This window comes from Mustela erminea, chromosome X (assembly GCF_009829155.1).
Source record: "Mustela erminea isolate mMusErm1 chromosome X, mMusErm1.Pri, whole genome shotgun sequence".
Classification (NCBI taxonomy): Eukaryota; Metazoa; Chordata; class Mammalia; order Carnivora; family Mustelidae; genus Mustela; species Mustela erminea.
In genome coordinates, this window is record NC_045635.1 from 60,240,291 (window position 1) to 60,255,234 (window position 14,944).

Below are 14,944 nucleotides of genomic sequence, written 5' to 3' on the forward strand. Positions count from 1 at the left end.
ACCCAGGCGCCCCAATAAGTGGATTTTTAAAAAAAGTTCCATAGAAGAGGTAAAGATATAGGGATTCCCTTGAGTGGAAGAGAGTGTAAAAAGCTTAACAAACACTCCAAGGAGCCACAACTCACTTTTCCCTTGACTAGGCTGGCTTGGGGATTGTTTGCGCAGTTTACTCTCTTGCCCACCATGCTGCTGGTAGCTGTTAGCCTCGTATGCCACTTTGGAACTCTACTTGGGGGTCATTTCTAGGACCCTTTTGTTGTCCAAAATGCCATGTTTGCCATGCGGCCCTAACACCTTAAGACAGAACCAAGTTTTTCCCTGAATTCGAATAGCCATTATAATCTGCTTTAAATTACTGAGCTCTCAATTGTAATGTTATTTTCTGTTATCTTCTAGTTAACATCAAACATCTGAGTCTGTCTCTTTAATTACAGGAGATCCTTAAGGGCAGGGACCATGGTTTATGTATATTTTTGGATTTGCCAAGATACTAGACATTCCACAGGGACTTGGTAAATACTTATTGCTGACAATCAAGAAGCTGGGTAATGGGAGAAGTGTAATTTTAGGCTTCCTTTTTTCCAGACTCCAACCAGCAAGCTGACTCAATTAGACATCAGATACCTATCTGTCTGTCCGTCCATCCATCCATCTACCAGTCAAACATTGCTTGTTACCTTACAAGCCAGGCATATACTTACTTGGTACACTGAATGGACACAGAAGTAAACACTTGGTTTTTGTTACTAGAGACGTGGCTGACAAAGACTGCTGAACTAACGTTAAAACACAATATGCTAGGGGCAAAACCAAATACAATTAAAACAAAGGCAAGAGCAATTAATTCTGTCTATGAGAGTCAGGAAGAATTCTAGGAAGGTGAAAATGAAGCTATGCCTTGGAGGAGAAGTAGTTTTCCAGGAAGAGAAGTGGTATATAGGGCATTCTGGACAGAGGGAGAAAGTGGGAAGTAAAAAGACACCTGTGAAATGAAAAACTGGCTAGAGCAGGGAATGACAGGTAATGAGGCTAGAAACATAAGCTAAAGTCAGCATTTTAAAGCCATCATGGAGAGTGTCTGGACATGTATTTTATATGTGAAGGGTAACCGATGACCTGATTCCCACTTCACAAGAAAAGCACCCCTCAGTAGAAAATTTGCACTGTAAAGAGGATGTTTTAACTATGAAATTACTATATAAAATCTATTATTTAAAGAAGTAAAACAATAGAATCTTTCTGAAAAGTCCAAGTTTGGAGGTGTCCCTGAGTTCATTCCTGTTGCCCTATCCTTTCCTTCCAGTGCATAGAAAAACAGAATGTTGACTATTCAGGAAAAAATTATTTTCTGATCACTAAAATGCATATCTATACTGTAAGACCCAGAATTTCCTTTTTTAAAAAACTGTTTTGGCTTTTTATTTTTATTAATTTATTTGAGTATAGTTACCACACAATGTTACATTAGTTTCAGGTGTACAACATAGTGATCCAACATGTCTATACATTATGCTATGCTCACCTTTTTCCAGCTATCATCTGTCCCCATACAACACAATTACAATATCAATGACTATATTCCCTATGCTGTGCCTTCTATTCCCATGACTTATTCATTCCGAAACTGGGAGCCTGTATCTCCCTCTCCTGTTCACGTTTTTTTTTTTTTTTCCCAATGCCCCCACTTCCCCTCCTCTCTGGTAACCATCAGTTTGTTCTCTGTATTTATGGGTCTGATTCTGCTTTTTATTTGTTTGTTTCGTTTGTTAGATTCCACATGAGTGAAATCACATGGTATTTGTCTTCCTCAGTCTGACTTATTTTCACCCAGAATTGTTATTATTTTTCTCCTCCTCCTCCTTTAAAAAACAGCTTTAATGAGATCTAAATCACATGCCATACAATTCACCTATTTAAGGAGTACAATTTAATGCTTTTAGTAATGTTCACAGTATTGTGTTTATCCATCACTACAATCAATTTTAGAACATTCTTATCACCTTTAAAAGAAACCCTGTGCTCATTAGCAGTCACTACACCTCATTTTTCCTGAGAGCTCCTGGGCCCTGGCACTTGCTAATCTACATCCTGTCGCTACAGATGTATCTACTCTGGCTATTTCATACAAATAGAATATGCAGTACGTTTTCATTGCGCCTAGCTTCTCTAAGTCAGCACAAGGTTTTCAAGGTCATCTACACTGTAGCTTACCTCAGTACTTCCTTCCTTTTTATTGTCAAACAATATCTCATTGTGTGGATATACCACATTTTGCATTCATCAGTTACTGGACATTTCTTTTTTCCCCATCTTTTCGCTATAGTGAATAATGCTACAATGAACATTAGCATACAGATTCCTGTGTGGACATATACTTTCCGTTCTCTCAGGTATATGCCTAGAAATAGAAGTTCTGGATCATATTTTTTTTAACTCTATCTTTAACTATGTAGAACTGCCAAACTGTTTCCTGAAGTGACTGTAGGATTTTATATTCCCCCTAACAAAGTATAAGGGTTTCAATCTCCTCATACCTTCTTGAATATTTGCTATTGTCCACTTTTTTTTTTTTGATGACAGCTATCCTAGTGAGCATGAAGTGGTATCTAACTGCAGATTTGCTTTGCACTTCCCTAATGACTAATGTTACTGAATATCTTTTAACGTTTTTATTGGCCATTTGTATATCTTCTTTCAAGAAATGTCTACTCAAATCCTTTGTATATTTTTCTATGGGGTTATTGTTCTTCTTATTGCTAAGTCGTAAGACATTACGTATTTTCTGGATACAAGATATTTATCAGATATATGATTTGAAAATATTTTCTCACATTCAATGGGCTGTCTTTCTACTTACTTGAAGATATAACTTGCAGCACAATTGTTTTTAATTTTGATGAAGTCTAATTCATTTCTTCTTATGTCTTTTGTGCTTTTGGTGTTGCACCTTAAGCAGCTAATGCCTAATCAAAGATCACAAGGATTTACTCTAGGTTTTCTCCTAAGAGGTTTATCTCATACATTTAAATCTTTTATCTATTTTGAATTAATTTTTATATATGGTATGAGATAAAGGTCCCACTCCATTCTTTTACATGTGGATACCCAGTTATTGCAGAACCACTCATTGAAAAGGCTCATCTTTCACCATTGAATAGTTTTGGCATCCTTGTCAAAAATCAACTGACCATGGCTGTTTGCATTTATTTCTGAACTCTCAATTGTTTCCACTGATCCACATATCTTTCCTTATGCCAGTTATGGACTGTTTTGATTACTGTGGCTTTGTCGTGGGTTTCAAAATTGAGAAGTATGAGTCCTTTTTGTACTCCTTTTTTAACATGATTTTGGTTATTTGGGGGCCCCTTGCAATTCCATATGAATTTTAGGATCCTCGTGTTAATTTCTGCAGAAAAAGTCCAGACACAGATGATTTGACTGGTGAATTTTACCAAATGTATAAGAAATAAGTAATACAATTATCTATAATGTCCAGAAAACAGAAGCAGAGGGAACACTTTCCAACTTATCTTATGAAGCTAGTGTGACATTATCTTGTACATAGAAAATCTCAAGGATTTTACTGAAAAGCCATTAAAAGCATTGAGAGTTTAACAAGATTGTAGGATATATGATCAAAAATATGAAAGTCAATTATACTTCTCTACCATAGCAATGAACAATCCAGAAATGAAATTAAGAAAATTCTACTTATACATTACAGTATCAACAAGAATAAACACCTAGGAATGAACTCAACAAAAGCAGCGCAGACTTATATACTGAAAACTATAAAGTACTGTTGAGAGAAGTTAAAGAAGATTTCAAGAAATGGAAAGAAGTTATGATTCTTTTTTTTAAAGATTGTATTTATTTATTTGACAGCGAGAACCAGGAACACCAGCAGGAAGAGTGGGAGAGGGGAAGCAGGCTTACCGCTGAGCAGGGAGCCCGATGCAGGGCTTGATATGGGACCTGGGGATCATGACCTGAGCTGAAGGCAGACACTTAATGACTGAGCCACCCAGGTGCCCCAAGAAGTTAACGATTCTTGAGTTCCATATTTCCAAGGGGCCTGTTCTAGTAGAGCTAGGGATGGTAGCTTCAGAGCTTAATATATGCTCATTATTACACGAAAGGATAAAGAAAGTAGCTGATATCTTTTCCTGATGTGGGAAGATGCCCTTTAGAAATTTGCTTCCTTCATAAATTTTGGGTGTTTACGTATAATTAGCTAGAAGTTCTGAAATGTGTTTTTATAATTCTGCCCACCATTTTCTATAGAGCTGCAATTGTTGAAGCCTCTGTACATTTTCATGGTTGTTAGTACTTTCAGAAAAGGGCAGTTTTTCTAGCTATATCTTTGACATGAAGGAGCACCCCATCTGAGCCTGCAGGCTTTATGACCCAGGGTTGTGCTTGCAAAGTTATACTCTCACTTTCAAATAAGGTACAAATAAGGTACTTTCCCCCTTATTTTCAGTATCAGCTGATCAAACCTCTTAATCCTCCCTTCTAATTTAATATAGCTAAATAAATCAGCTTTGTGCACACCTGCTTCTCTCCACAGAAAACAGACATATAAAATACATGCACCTGATTGTAGGAAACCAGAAATTAGTCCCACATAATAGATTTTCCTTTAACCACATACTCTACATTTATAGTCCACTTTAAGGGCTCTATGCCTAGAGCTGGCAGCTCTAAGAACAGTGAGATCAGTTTGTCTACAGTTGTTCCCAACCTTTTTTGGCTCTGGTACACCTACACTTGCTTCCAAAAATATACCCCACAGTCTGGTGCTCAATGGAATGAAGAACTTTCCTGAGCTAATAGGATATAAAACAAAGAAGGCAATGGGCACAGTTCTACATTTTAGGGTGCTCAGAACAACACAGTAAGGCAAACCAGTGGAAATGAGGCAATTGACTCCTCACTAGGAAAAAAAGGGGGTTTGGGGCTTTTTTTTTTTAAAGGTGGGAAAGATTTACACTTATCAATCTGCATCTTCCAGCTCAGCCTCCCTTGTGACTGAGGATATGCTTTTCAAGAGATGGCTGGCCAAAGTAAATGGTACAGCCAATAGCATCGGACTCAGCAAAAATTAACTGTCTTTGTACAAAGATCAAAATCAAGCTCCTAGTCTTATTAACACTGTATTTGAACTGCTTGAGCTAACTAGCCACCGATATTGCCTGCAAGAAAACCAACTTAAAAAAAACATTTTGGGGCACCTGGGTGGCTCAGTGGGTTAAAGCCTCTGCCTTTGGCTCAGGTCATGATCCCGGGGTCCTGGAATTGAGCCCCGCATCGGGCTCTCTGCTCCACGGGGAGCCTGCTTCCTCCTCTCTCTCTGCCTGCCTCTCTGCCTACTTGCGATCTCTGTCTGTCAAATAAATACATAAAATCTTAAAAAAAATTTTATTCATTTATTTGAGAGAGAGCACAGAGGAAGAGTGAGAGGGAGAAGCAGGCTCCCCGCTGAGCAGGAAGCCTCATGGTGGGGCTCGATTTCAGGACCCTGAGACCATGACCTGAGCCGAAGGCAGCTGCCTAACTGACTGAGCCACCCAGGCGCCCCTAAGAAAACCAACTTTCATCAGAAACAAAAACGCACTTGAGTACTAACATAAATTATTCAGTCTCCATGATCTGCATTCAACATTGAGCCTATTCCAAAGTTGCCATCTAATAAGGTAGAAAGGCCCCTATTTATCTGAACAGTTTTGAAAGTTTCATAATTTGTATGATTACCTCCAATAATCAATTTTATTTCATGCAAATGGCTTCAATTCCAATCATTTACACTACACTCTTATAATTAGCATGAATTTCTGAGAGATTTTTAGTAAATGTTGATATTGTTTATATGAGTAAGTTCTGAAGGGCAGACAGAAGTCTCTAAATTTAATTAAGGTACCTACTTTATGGATGTATATCTTTCTTAAAGGGGGTTCACAGATAGGGATTCCTGGTAAGGACATTAATAAGAGCTTAACAACCTTCAAGATACTTCCTAGGGGAATCTGCAAACCTCTTAGAAAGGTTTTATTAGTTGTCTGGCATAAAGTCCATAATTTCCACTTGACTCGATCTACCTTGTATGATTTATTATTACTGTTGTATTAAAGTACATCAAGCAAGATTAGTGATTTGCGCTCCTCTCAACCTCCACCTTACCTTGATTTGCCCCTATCTCCAGAAGAGTTTATTTTTTTACATTTTTAAAAAAGATTTCATTTATTTCAGAGAGAGGGAGTACAAGTGTGTGTTGGTGGGGGAAGGGACAGAGAGAGAGGGAGAAGCAGACCCCCCTGCTGAGCAGGGAGCCTGACGTGGGGCTCGATTCCAGAACCCTGGGATCATGACCCAAGCCGAAGGCAGACGCTCAACCGACTGAGCCACCCAGATCCCCCTAGAGAAGAGTTTAAAGAGCAAGTTTTACTAAATTCCAAAGACAGTTCATAAAGGCATGAAAAATAAAGATTCTCAGAAGAAAAATCCACTGAATTCTAGCAAAGGCCAGCGAGGAAGTGAATGTAGCTTACTGGCATTCCAACTAAATTTAGTGGTATCATTGTGTAACAATCTGAGTGGGTATTTGTATCAAATATTTAAAAATATGTGAAAAGAGAAAGAAAACTGAGTCTTATCTTGGTGATAATACAGTTTATAGTAAAGACAGGTGGGAGGAGAAAATTAAATTAAGGTAAAGTTATAGAACGATATGTGGCCCTACCCAGCATTCCTTCCTATTCTCCTCCACAGAACTCTTGGTTCTTATATTTAAACAGTAAAACTGCAAAAGAAGTCTCTCACTACAGTTCAAACGTTACCAAAAAAATGAAGACCAATTAGTCCTAGATACATGCTGCAAATTTGCACCTTCAATTTCAATTTAAGTTTCCTGAGACAAAATAACACCAGCATGGATTTAGTGACTATGGACAATAAATAAAAAGGTTTACTCTGAGTGTATGCTGTATTAGAAAAAGTCACCAATGCTATAGACACTTACTCTCCTCTAACAAGGACCAGATTCAGGAACTGTGGATTGCAAAACTCAGTGCTGGCAAAAAAGATGCATTGTATTTCTCGGGCTATTTGAAATGAGTCCACTCAAAAGCCTGAAAAACACATTAAGATACATAAAATAGACTGAAAGATATATATTACGAAATATTGTGACCAGTACCTCTCAAAATGTCAAGGTTATCAAAATAAGGAAAATCTGAGAAAGTGTCACAGCTTGAAGGAGCATTAAGAGACATGACAACTGAATGTAATGTGGTATACTGGATGGGCTTCTAGGACAGAGAAAGGACAAGAGGCAAAAACTAAGGAAATCCGAGTAAACTATGAATTGTAGGTAATAATAATGTGTTGATATTGGCTCATTAAATGTAACAAATAAATCCATGTAAGATATTAATAATAGGGGAAATTGGGTAGGGGTTACATGGAAACAGTATACCATTGCTCGTTTTTTCTACAAATCTAAAACCAACCTAAAAAAGCCTATTAAAAATAGTTATATTTCTCAGGCTATTTGAAATGAGTCCACCAATGAAAAACACCTAATACTGAGTGCCCAGTTCATGGGCCTGAATCAAGGGTGTTCAGAGACATCAGTTATCAGCTGACAACAGGACAAGGTTTCCACACCTCCACTGTTATCTAGCTCAGGGAGCTGCAAATCCAGATACCTCAAAACCCCTTCAGAGAATTTCAACAGCAACAATGGACAATTAAGACAATTAGCAAAGCCTGTTTAACTTTCTTCATCCCAGACAACCCTACAGCTCCCAAACACACTGTGGGCAGCAGGTTTCAAAAGCAGTGAGATTGGGGCACCTGGGTGGCTCAGTGGGTTAGGCCACTGCCTTCGGCTCAGGTCATGATCTCAGGGTCCTGGGATCAAGTCCCACATCGGGCTCTCTGCTCAGCGGGGAGCCTGCTTCCTCCTCTCTCTCTGCCTGCCTCTCTGTCTACTTGTGATCTCTCTCTGTCAAATAAGAAAATAAAATCTTAAAAAAAAAAAAAAAGGCAGTGAGATTGGGGCACCTGAGTAGCTTAGTTGGTTAAACAACTGCCTTCGGCTCAGGTCATGAACCCGAAGTCCCAGGGTTGAGAGTCCCCCCATCAGGCTCCCTGCTCTGCGGGAGTCTGCTTCTCCTTCTGACCTCTCCTCTCTCATGTTCTCTCTCTCTCTCTCTTGTTCTCTCTCTCTCAAATACATAAATAAAATCTTTTTTAAAAAAGGCAAAAAAGAAAAAAAAATCAGTGAGATCTCCATTTGCAAAATTCCAGCTAACAGTTCTGGAGGGTAGGGAGTGGGCAAGCCAGCCCAGGTAACCAGCATCCTTCATCAGCTGCCAGCCTCTCCTGAAAGAGGGGAGAGCTGGTATCAGAGCAGAGGCAGCTGGGGCCATCAGGGACTCCTAGCTCAGGCACTACAATGTGCACTGTTATCTAACACTATTGTTTATACATATAAAGCACACAAATGCCAAGTCAGACTCTTGCCCTTCTCTTGCCTAAGGATTCTTTAAGCACAAAGAGCCATGAATTCTATATTTATCAGCCAGGTTACGAACTCTGAAGGACAGTTTCTTAATGGAAATACTGACCACAGTTAATTAGTCAAATACAAATTTCAAGGTGAAGGGCACCTGGGTGGCTCAGTGGGTTAAAGCCTCTCTGCCTTCAGCTCAGGCCATGATCCCAGGGTCCTGGGATCGAGCCCCACATTGGGCTCTCTGCTCAGCAGGGAGCCTGCTTCCTCATCTATCTCTGCCTGCCCCTCTGCCTACTTGTGATCTTTGTCCGTCAAATAAATAAACAAAATCTTTAAAAAAAATTTCAAGGTGAAAATCCATTCTAAATATTCATTCTTTCGTTCAAATTATAAATATTTATTGAAGAACAATTATGAGACAGATTCTGAGCTGATAGAAAAAATTAGCTCAGGAGAACACTTGGAACTGATGAAGCAGTTTATATGAACATCAGATCAATAAATAGAAATGTGGATGACGTTAAATAGAAGTTCATCAAGCGGAAAAGCAGTCTTGATTTAACCTTGCACGCCCCCTAGTGGTCGCTGGGTTAAAATGCAAAGCTTATATAACAGCCCACAGTTTCATATGTTCCATCCACATGCTGGAACTCTGACATATTGACTGTGTATTCAACTTTGTGAGCACTTGAACTTCTGACAGAAGTATGGAATTTCCTCTCTTCCTCCTTGCCTTCCTCTCTAACTCTCTCTCTCTCCTGTTTCTGATAATTTCAAAAAACCTGGTAAGATAATTCAACAAATGTTTATTGAAGGCCTACCTTGAGAAGGAATTGACTCATCTTTCCAATTTAATTAACTTTTTAAAAAAATTTTCCAAACATTTTGACATTCAATAAATCAATTGGCAGTACAATGAGGGACACTCCTCCAGATGGCTGGGAATCAATGTAATCAATGTTTCCCACTCCTCTTGCCCATCCAGTCCAACTTTCATACTTGATCATTCACCCAACAAAATTTTATTGAGGGTTTACCATGTGCCAAATAGAGCTCTAGGCAGTGGAGCTGTAGTAATGAACATGAGAGATAATCCCTACCTCCTCTAAAGCTTATATTCTAGTGGGAGCAGAAGACAGACATAAAATAAACAGGAAGTGAATTAATTTCTTGATGATTAACAATATGGAGAACTATCAAACAGGGAAAAGGCAATGGAAAATGTTTTTGGCAGTGGGAATCTTAAAACATAGTCAGGAAGCCTTATTGAGGCAGTGATTAATCTGCAAAGACTTGAAGGAGGTGAAGGGTCATTAGCTGGGGGAAGAGTATTTCAAGGCAGTAGGAAAAGCAAGGCAAAAGGCGTAGAGGTGGGAACACACCTGGTAGGTTCAAGGGATATGATAAGTTCAGGGGCCAGAGAACAGCAAGGAAAGAAAATAGTAGTTCTACAGGGAGAAAGGGGAAAAGGGAGGAAGGTGCAGGGCTCTGTGGGCCACGGTAGGGACTCTGGCTTTTACTCTGGGGAAAAAGGTAACCCATGCAATATTTTGTTCTTTCGCCTTACCCCCAACAGACAATTGATCACCTCGTTCTGTCAGTTATGCCTCTAAAATCAGTCTCATGTGCTTTTCTTGCTTTCTACATCCTCTGTCATTACAGTTGTTCATACTTTTAAGATCTGTTCCTTGGGCTCTGAGCGTAACAGTCTGATCTTATCAATGAACCTGGGTAGAAGGGTCCCACTGATCTCAGATCAGGAGGCAGAGGTAAATACACAGTCCTGGTACCAGGACCTGAAAGCAAACACTGAAGTTACATTTAAAAGAGAATGCTGGGGGACGCCTAGGGGGCTCAGTTGGTTGGATGACTGCCTTCGGCTCAGGTCATGATCCCGGAATCCCGGGATCGAGTCCCGCATCAGGCGCCCAGCTCCAAGGGGAGTCTGCTTCTCCCTCTGACTTTCTCCTCACTCATGCTCTTTCTCACCGTCTCTCTCTCAAATAAATAAATTAAAAAAAAGATTAAAAAAAAAGAGAGAGAATGCTGGGACGCCTGAGTGGTCAGCTGGTTAAGCGGCTGCCTTCGGCTCAGGTCATGATCCCAGCATCCTGGGATCGAGTCCCACCTTGGGCTCCTTGCTCAGGAGGAAGCCCGCTTCTCCCTCTGCCTCTGCCTACCACTCTGCCGGCCTGTGCTCACTCTCTCTGACAAAAAAAAAAAAATGTTTACAAGAGAATGCTGAGGTTGAGCTGGGAACATGCCTCTAACAGGATTATAAGATCAAGGTGCCTGTGTGGGGGGCTCCTCCCAACTATTTCCTTATCAACAACCTTACAGTGAATCAGACAGTGGACCAATCATGATGTTGCTGGAAAGCTAGCGTCTCTTGCTCGATGTAACTGGTTCCAGCCTAAGGTTGCTGAGGCTAACTGCAGGGTACCAGGTAGACAAGTGCATCTGGCAGTAGCGAAAGACGGGATGGGTGATCATGAAGTAGAAAGGGCACAATGTTCTAAAAGTTGCTGATGTAGAAGGTCTATGGGCAGAAGACTACATTTCATTTCAAAGGTTTCTAAGTAAGAGCCTTTCAAGTTTTGGCATGGGCAGATATGGCCGTGTCAAAAAGAAATCAGCTAACTGGTGTCTCACATTTGGACGATCCAGTTAGTGTAAGTGCTGTACTATTCAACAGCAGATGCTTTTTCTCTGTGCCAGACATTATTCTGTGCACTTTACACACATTACTTCTTGTAACGCAACTGCTTTGTGAGGGAGGTACTATTATTATCTCCATTTCACAGGTGGGGCAGTCAAGGGCCAGACAGCTTAATTAAGCAAGCTGTTCAAGGTCACATAGAAGGTGGCAGTGCTGAGACTCAAACCCAGGCAGGGTGACTTCAGAGTCCCTGCTCTTAACCTCTGTGCCATGTTGTAGGCTGAAGGCTAATCGAACGTGTCCTTGGGTAGTCCATACTTCGGTGGCTATACTGGGTATTGACCAGGGTCAGAGTTGTCAGTGGTTCTAGGGGAACAGTAGGTGGAAACCAGTAATGGCATGAAGGGAAGAGGTCTGGATAGAGGGTTGTGGTGAGTTAGAAGTGAATTCTGAGGAGGACGTTGGGCCAGGGGGCCAACTACATTATGTGTTGGAGGTATAGCAGGAATGCTGGCCCCCCACCCCACCAGACTTGGTTAATCTGTATGGCCTGGTTCATCCATGTGTCTGCTAGTAGTGGTATGGTGGAGAGGCAAATGTGCAGCAGGAGGATTTTGCATGGTGTTCTCCAAAACTAGTGTATGAACTGGGGGCTGTTGTTGGGGAGCAGATGGCCACAGAGCCTATGAGAGTGGAACACATTTTAGATGCATGGGCAGCAAGTGTGAATTGAGGTACCAGGGAGATGGTGTGAGAGACGCGTGCTAGTAAGAAGGTGTTACTGATGTGGGAGGATGAAAGATCTGCACAGAAGTTTGCTGGGACAATGTCCCAAGAGCCTGAAGTTTACCTTGGTCTGTTTGTTTGTTTATTTATTTATTTTTAAAATTTTTTATTGTTATTTTATTTTTTAAAAATTTTTTATTTTTCTATTAACATATAAACCTTGGTCTGTTTTTGCCTCAACTGTAGTCCTTATAGAGGTAAGCTAATGGTTAGGTCAGAGTGGGGCAAATAGAGAAACCTTTAGATCTGTTTAAACTGTGCTGTGTATCAGAATCACCTTGAGAGATGCTGGTGAAAAAATGAGTATTCTTGCACTCTGCTCCTGGAGTGTCTGATTCAGGAACCTTCATTTTAGGATTAAGATGCAGGTGGGGGGCACCTGGGTGGCTCAGTTGTTAAGCATCTGCCTTCAGCTCAGGTCATGATCCCAGAGTCCTGGGATCAAGCCCCATATCAGGCTCTCTGCTCCGAGGGGAGCCTGCTTCTCCCTCTCCCCCACCCCGCCTGCCACTCCCCTGTTTGTGCTCTCTCTATCAAATAAATAAATCTTTAAAAAAAAAGATGCAGGTGGTCTGCAGATCGCAGTATGAAACAAAATCCATGAGATTATAATATGCAAAGTTTGAACAGGCTGTCTTGGCCCTTTGGAGTGGTACCCACGAGCACAGGTGAAGCCTGATCCTAGTATGAGGCCCCTTGGAGCCACATAAACCTCTAGGCTGCCCCAGAATGGGCTTGGATCTTTACGTTCCACACATGCATCTGCCTGTGGTAAATGGCTGTGACATTCTCAGCCTGGAATCCTGTTGATATTCTGAATTCTGAAATAGAATGGGTACTCTGGGTGGGGTCTATTTCACCTGGTATGGGCTAAGTTTACACGTCTGCTCTAGCTGGCTACTCTGGCATACAATGCTTTGAGCTCATGATCACATAATGCCTGTCCTTCTTTAAAGACATGTCTCCTTGTCTTGAAAGTGGCCTTGATCACTAAGAGCTCTCATTCCCACTTGGGTAAGCGACCTGGGTTAGGGCCAGCTTCCTGGAGATATGGGTGCAGGGGCAGAGATCAAAGTACGCAGGTCCTCCTGCGATAGGACAACAATTCCAACCCATCACCACCCCTTCCACATCCTTCCTGGATGCTGAAGGCATTAGGTACAGGCCATGGCTGCGGGTAGAAGGCCTTCAGCACTGGAAGGTCATTTTTGTGTCTGGGGACCATGTTCCTCTCTCTTAAGGGTAATGGGAGAGTAAAGATGCAGAGGCAGTAGATGAACTGCTGGTGGTATCAAGGGATTGCTGATGTCTTCAATCATCCCAGGGGGCTTCATTTCAGAAAGGCTTACATCTTACCCAGCACTATGCAAACTCTGTGCAGAAACACCACTTTCACACTTCGGGGCTTAGCCTGGAGACAGTGCTATTCTACGTAGCCATTCCACTACCATATAGCTCAGAGATCCTGTGAAGTCACATGAAATAAATAATCAAACTATTGCCCAGATAAATAACTATACTATGAGGTGCTGTATGATCTCATTTGCTGGAAGAAGGCAGGAGCACCACCTAGGAATTTTTCACATGTTACCTTTCTTGAACTACATGAGGATTTTGGTGCCCTTAAGGTGCAGATAGCTCTGTGAATGCCAGAACCTTCTGGAACTACATTAGGAGGTCCCAGGTTAGTGGAAAGGATTTTGAATAGTGATAACAATGAGGATGGAATAATCTTGACAAGAAGTATTCCCTGCATTTTATTTTCAGAAAGAGTCTCAAGGCCAATGCAGAAGAAATAGAGGATCTGATGAAACCTGCTGCAAGCTGCTGTCCCAAGTTTTTATTTTATAGAAGGCCTTGGTTTTAGACTGAGAACATCCTCTCCTTTGGTAGTAAGAAAAGTCTGGGGGCTAGCGGCACTAGTGCACAATTTGCCAACGAGGGGCAGTCTCTCTGTCTCTTAGTAGAGAGTATCTTCATTCGCCTTATGGGTCTGGGTTAGACCTAGCAGTGTAAAGGGTTGGTTGAACAGGGAATTCTATGTGATGTTTGGGAAGGTAGGGGTATAGGGAATATGGGTGGCAAAACTCTGACAGAGCAAAGGTCATGGGTCCTAAAGGCAGTAGTGACTAGTCCAGTCTCAGCCAGGAGCAGCTACGGGACAAAGGGGAAGTGTAAGCACAGGGGGTGATAAATGATACCAGGGCTGACTTCAGCTGGATAGGTAGCAGGAACTTTTCTGGACCTTTTCTAAGAGGCTACCTAGGACCCCCTGAGCCTAACCCAGTCTAGATATTAGTGACTTTTATCAAATACTATGTGCCAGGCTCTTTGCTAAACTCTGTATTGCGAGTATTAGATTTAACACTTATAACCCTATAAGATAGATATTTTATTCTCTCCACTTTTTGAATGAAGACACCGAGGCACAGAGGTTTTATAGCTAATAACTGATGAAGCTGGGATTCCCTGGGTAATACTGAACCACTGTGATTTATGTTCTGTTGGAAGCATAGGAACACATCTCATCCCCCTAGAGGTTAGGGGTGGGGATGCCATAGGGACAAAGCATGTCTTGGCTGCTTTCTACTTTGCTGCCTGGCTGGGCAGTCTTCTAATGGAAGGGCTGGTGCCTTATAGGCTGGACATGTATTGAAAGAATGATCTAGGCTACTGTGGTAAAGGCTTGTCTGTTTTATCTTGTCATGTGTCTGTTCTGTAGGTTCCGGCGCTGAGTGGGTATAAAGAGAATCTGGGCCTCCATTTTCATGTAGTTATCTGTTTGTCAAGGCTGAAGGGTGGGCAGTGCAGACACAGAGGGGGGCTGGCTGCTCAGTTAACAAGTTGTAGTGGTCATACAGCCCTTTGGGGAACTGGATCTGTAATGCAATTCACTGTCACTCACTTTATATCCATGTAAGGAACTGGAGCTCTTGATAATACAGCTCTAGTAGCTAACAAGTTGCAGTGGTCATACAGCC

At 41.4% G+C, this 14,944-nt stretch overlaps 1 protein-coding gene across 7 annotated transcripts in view; it reads right to left on the reverse strand.

Moving 5' to 3' along the window:
- HDAC8 (histone deacetylase 8) overlaps positions 1–14,944 on the reverse strand; it is a 221,868-nt gene that overhangs the window by 191,059 nt on the left and 15,865 nt on the right. Inside the window, exon 5 of one of the 7 annotated variants that reach the window (XM_032331397.1) lies at positions 6,370–7,127. The exons of the other annotated variants lie outside the window; for them this stretch is intronic. Coding sequence (XP_032187288.1) covers positions 7,064–7,127 — 64 coding nt within the window. The 3' untranslated portion in view covers positions 6,370–7,063. Of the gene's footprint in view, positions 1–6,369; positions 7,128–14,944 lie in introns of those variants that run through there. 7 annotated transcript variants of the gene reach the window in all.